The sequence below is a fragment of the Branchiostoma belcheri genome, unplaced genomic scaffold (genome assembly GCF_001625305.1).
Source record: "Branchiostoma belcheri isolate BF01 breed outbred unplaced genomic scaffold, Haploidv18h27 scaffold199, whole genome shotgun sequence".
Taxonomy (NCBI): Eukaryota; Metazoa; Chordata; class Leptocardii; order Amphioxiformes; family Branchiostomatidae; genus Branchiostoma; species Branchiostoma belcheri.
This window is the reverse complement of record NW_017803479.1, coordinates 86,180-91,676: the sequence shown is the minus strand read 5'-3', so window position 1 is coordinate 91,676 and position 5,497 is coordinate 86,180. Positions and strand designations below refer to the sequence as shown.

The window sequence follows — 5,497 nt, the reverse complement described above, 5'->3', positions numbered from 1 at the left end:
GAGGGGGTGATAATCTGTAAACTTTATTTTATTTGCTTTCTGCCTCATATGGGCAATGGCACATACAACATATATACAACATACATGTAATAAAGAACTTAACAGTTAAATAAAGAAACTTAAACAAAGCAACTGCACACAATCTAAAATCATTCATCAAAATTAGTCAACTAAACTAACAACATATATAAGAATATAGAAACAGGAAGATATTACAATGTAGCCCCTGACCAAAGATTTTGCCCATTTTGCCCACAGAAAATCGAAGATGAATTTCATTTTATCATGGAATGCTCTAGATATGATGTCCTACGTGATAATCTATTCAAATATCTCACTTCAAATACGACAGATTTCAATAGACTTGTTGCTACAGTTTAGACTTGGGGTTTAAGTCAGAGTGCTAACCTCCTAGTGGTATTCCCCGGGCAACAGCTACAGCAATGACTCTGGGTTGCAAAACCCACGGGGGCGGGGTTGGGGAACTGGCAGGTTTTCCTGCAGAGCTCCCACCCGCTCCTGGCAGGTCTTACCATGGTGGGACGGTTCCCAGGGGAGCTGCTGCTGGCTAATAGCACCTGCACCGCCTGTCCCCGCGGGGCGGTATATAAACCCCCGCAGGGTTGTGCGCTGGGCTAGCAACCCGCCACACAAAAACCAATTGCTACGAAACCCCGTCAAACAAGGAACTTATCTAGGACTGATTCTGCCGGATTATTGACCCAGGACCGATTGGACTTAAGATTGAAAGCTAAGTGTGACACATTGCATGTAGCCACCTGGAATGTTCTCTCAATGAAAGAGGTTGGCTCGGCGGATCTAGTGGCAAACGAACTGTCTCGTCTAAACATTACAATAGCAGGGCTGACCGAGGTGCGCTGGCCGGGTTCCGGTACCTGTTCAGCCAACGGATTCACCTACTTGTGGTCAGGAAGGGACGATGGCTTGCATCGCCAAGGTGTAGCTCTCGCCCTGGCCCCTTCTGCTCATCGCTCTCTCGTCTTCTGGAAACCTGTAAGCAACAGGCTACTTTTAGCCCGCCTGCGACACCAGCATGGTAGAATCTCCATCATAGTGGCCTACGCCCCCACTGATGTTGCCTCCGAAGATGACAAGGACGAATTCTACACTAACCTCTCAACGTTGACCGCAGGTATCTCTCGACATGATGTCACTTGGATTCTTGGTGATCTCAATGCTACTACAGGCTCCCATAGGTCTGGCTTTGAAAACTGTCTTGGCCCCCATGGCATAGGCAACTGCAATGACAATGGTAGACGTCTTCTAGAGTTCTGCACCAGCTTTCATCTTCGTACTGAGCGCTCTTTTTTCCAACATAAGGCTATTCATTGCAGGACGTGGATCAGCAATGATGGCCGTACCACTAAAGAAGTCGACCACATCCTTACCAGTCGGCGGTGGCATACCTCCTCCAACTGCCGTGTATACCGTACTGCGGAGTTTGGGAACACGGATCACAGGCTTCTTGCCATGACTGTCTGTCTCTGTCTACAAAAGAACCCTGCGTCGACTAACCAGCGCAAATTCGACCTAAATGGTCTACAGACAGAATCTACTAGGTGCCGTTTCCAACTTCAGTTGAAAAACCGATTCTCTGTTCTGTCGGCCACAGATGAAGTGGATGACCCACAGAAAATCTGGAAGGACTTCAAACAAAGTATCACGAAAGCCGCTTCAAGGACTCTCGGATACCGTAGGTCCAAAAAGAAGAAACACTTCCTGTCCGAAGAAACGCTGAGCGTGGTGGAGGCTCGTCGAAGAGCCAGACTAAGAGGTCACAGAGAAGAATATAGACGTCTGAACTCTAGACGCAACAAACTTCTCCGTGAGGACAGGCAGCGGTGGTCGATGACCTCGCCGACCAAGCAGAGACTGCCGCTCGTACAGGTAACCATGGTTCTTTGTACAGGACATTGCGGACCCTCATTGGGAAAAGAACTCCTCCATCATCAAGCGTAAAGGCCCTTGACGGGTCAGACCTGGAATCGCAGGAGCAACAGCTGAACCGCTGGAAGGAACATTTCAGTAGCTTACTGAACCGCCCGCCGCCACCCCCGTCCCCGCAGCTGGAGGCCCTAGCCAACCTGGCCACTGAGGACTCTACCATCTCAGCTGATCCACCCACTGTGGATGAAGTGCAGAAAGCGGTAGACAAGCTCAAGTCAGGACGTGCTGCCGGTGGCGACGGCATCCCTCCAGAACTGCTACTGAAAGGCGGCCCAGCAGTGGCACAGTGGTTACATAGGCTCATCACCGCCATTTGGAAATCTGACACCATTCCTTCAGACTGGCGTCATGGAGTCATTCTCCCCTTTTGGAAGAAGGGCCCAAAGGACATCTGCAACAACTATAGGGGCATCAAACTACTTAGTGTTCCAGGGAAAGTCTTTGCCCATGTTATTCTTGCAAGGCTTCGTCCCCTTCTCCTCCTCAAGCAACGTCCGGAGCAGAGTGGGTTTACACCCGGGCGCTCCACGGTGGATAGAGTCCTTTCTCTCAGGCTCTTAGCTGAGATGAGGAGGGAATACAGGAAGCCGTTGTACGCTGCCTACGTCGATTTGAAACAAGCGTTTGATTCTGTTGACAGACAATGCCTGTGGAAAGTCCTCAGGATCCTCGGTGTGCCCTCCAAACTCCTGGACCTTCTGTCCCTCTTGTACTCAGACACTACGTCATGTGTCCGTGTCAACGGACAGACCTCGGATCCCTTTACCATCAACAGTGGCGTTAGACAAGGGTGCGTCTTGGCTCCCACCATCTTTAACACCGCCATTGACCATGTCATGGCAAAGACAGTATCCCAGAGCAGCTGTGGTGCAAGCTTTGGCAACGTCACCATCTCCGACCTGGACTATGCGGATGATGTAGCCATTCTTGCCGAAGTAGTACAGGTGCTCAAGCATGCCCTGGAAGCCATGAACTTGGAGACACAACCCCTCGGACTGATGATTAGCTGGGGAAAGACTAAGGTCCAAAGCTTGAGCGACTTCCAACCGCCTCCTGCTCCCCCAGTGATCGATTCCCATGAGGTGGAGGTTGTCAACAAGTTCAACTACCTCGGTAGCACGATCACCTCCGACTGCTAAAGCTCGGCTGATATCAGGATCCGTGTTGCCCGGGCCGCCACAGCGATGGCCAACCTCAGTAAGATCTGGTCCGACAGACGGCTGTCAGTGCATACCAAGCTCAGGCTCTACAACAGCCTAGTCCTCTCCATCCTGTTGTATGGTGCTGAAGCATGGACTCTGACGTCCACACAGGAGCGGCACTTAGATGCTTTCGATGCCAAATGTTTGCGCAGGATTCTGGGGATTAGGTGGTATGACCGTGTGACCAACATCGCCCTACGCCGGTCAACAAACCAGCCTCCAGTCTCCCAGAAGATTCGAGCTGCCCGCCTCCGACTCTTCGGCCACCTCGCCAGATCATCTCCGCCCTCAGAACCAGCCAGACTACTGCTGGAACCCACACCTACTAACTGGACCCGACCCAGGGGCAGGCCCAGACAGAAGTGGCTGGATGTCCTGTCATCAGACCTGAGAGCAGCGGGCTACAACCTAACTACAGCCTGGGCAGCGGCGCAGAACAGAAGTGCTTGGTGGACAGTTTGCCGGGGCGCTACGCTTCTAGGAGCATGCGGACTTGAGTGAGTGAGTGTTGCTACAGATAGATTTGATTATATATTTAAATGCAACAGCGAACACAATGCAAAAATAGGTAAATACATAAAAGACTGTTTTGTTATTAGAAAGAATACTGATTTGCTGTCACATGTACCCATAGATAACTCCGCCTGATTGTAAAGCCTAAGCTAACTTTTGATTATTTCTTTTCTATATATAAGTTGTTAAGTTTTATTCTATACCTATATATTTTACTATGCTACTTATTTTGTTACCCACTAGTATTTGCCATACAATGTACCCTGTACAATTGTCGTGCAATAAAGTTCTTCTATAAGGAAATCAACAACTGAACATTCTGAACATAACTTGTAAATCTTAAAACCAATGTAAGACATAAATATAACAACCTAACCATTAATAATAAGAACAAAGGAAAACAACTTTATAACTCAATATGCAACCTATAAATTAATACAAGACAACGTATAACGTAATATACAAATCAACAATAAAACAAACAAGTTACGCGAGTTTTAAGGGCTGCGACAGAGGAAGTCTTGCCGCGGAGGGGGTGTACGCCACCCTTGTCTCCCAAAATTAACACCGCCGCCAAAGAAGTCTGCCAAGGAATCTATATTTTGCAGTGGTGATTAAAGAGTGATCTTTGCCGTATACAGGAGATGGCATGACTTACCCTCACAGTGGACAGAAGTTCAGTACCAAGGACAGCGACAACGATTCGTATCCTGGACACTGCTCCCAGATTTATAAAGGAGGTTGGTGGTATGGTGGGTTGTCACTACTCCAATCTAAACGGCCTGTACCATCTGGGTTCTCACAGTAGCTATGCTGATGGCGTCAACTGGAGTCCATGGAAGGGTCAATATTATTCTCTTAAACGCACTACAATGAAAATACGACCCGTTTAGTTGTTTGGCCCTGTCTATGGGATCAGCAGATAAACTTGAGTTTAGTGGTATCTTCGTAGTGTCACTACCCATTCTTAGTTCTTAGTTCCTCCCGTGCAAGGCACATTGGGCAGCAAGTCTTCTCCACTCAGTTCTGTCTTCGGCGAGGGACTCGGCATCCTTCAATGTTATCCCCTTGCTTTCCAGATCTTTTTGAAGGGCACGTCGCCATGTTAGTTTAGGCCTCCCTCTTTTCCGTTTTCCCTCTGGTTTCCAGAACACAGATGTTTTGGCGTGTCGGTCTGAGGTCATCCTGAGGACATGTCCAGCATACCTCATTCTCCTCTCGGTGATGGTGGTGCTGAGTGGTTTTGTACCAGTTCTGTGGTATACCTCCTCGTTGGTGATCCTGTCTCTGTATGTTATGTGTAGAATTTTACGGAGGCATCGTTGTTGGAAGGCATCCAGCTTGTTCCGCATTCTTGTTGTTATCTTCCATGTTTCACATGCATAGAGTGCAGTTGGTATTACTACTGACTGTAGCAGCTTGGTTTTCAGCACTCTGGATATCTTCCCACTGTTCCACACTGGGTTCATCCTTCTGAAGACTGATGCTGCCTTACCTATGCGAGCACTGATGTCTGTGTCTGTATCCCCTTCTGCTGTCATGGTGCTTCCGAGGTATGTGAACTGCCTTACGTTTTCAACAGGCTCTCCACTGATGTGCAGGTTTGTGTTCGTTTGTTGGTCTCCCACCTGCATAACTTTGGTCTTCTGGCAGCTGATCCTTAGACCCACTTTCCCCGCTTCTGTTTCTGCTGATGTTGTCATGTCCTGAAGAGTTGTCTGAGACTCTGCTGTCAAAGCAATGTCATCGGCGAAGTCTAGATCCGTGAGGCGTCTGTCTCCCTCCCAGGGTATACCAAAGTCACTTCTACCCAT

The 5,497-nt window shown here is 48.6% G+C and overlaps 1 protein-coding gene and 1 pseudogene across 1 annotated transcript; one reads left to right on the top strand and one right to left on the bottom strand.

Annotated features, from left to right (window-relative positions):
* LOC109468318 overlaps positions 1 to 4,634 on the top strand; it is a 6,055-nt pseudogene extending 1,421 nt beyond the window's left edge.
* A 23-nt stretch (positions 4,635 to 4,657) lies between these two features.
* LOC109468298 lies at positions 4,658 to 5,497 on the bottom strand. Its single transcript, XM_019766552.1, has one exon. The coding sequence runs from the start codon at positions 5,495 to 5,497 to the stop codon at positions 4,658 to 4,660; it is 840 nt and encodes a 279-aa protein (XP_019622111.1).

Excerpts from the sequence above, each read along its gene's own strand:
- LOC109468298 (XM_019766552.1), bottom strand. The coding sequence starts at position 5,497 with ATGGGTAGAAGTGACTTTGGTATACCCTGGGAGGGAGACAGACGCCTC.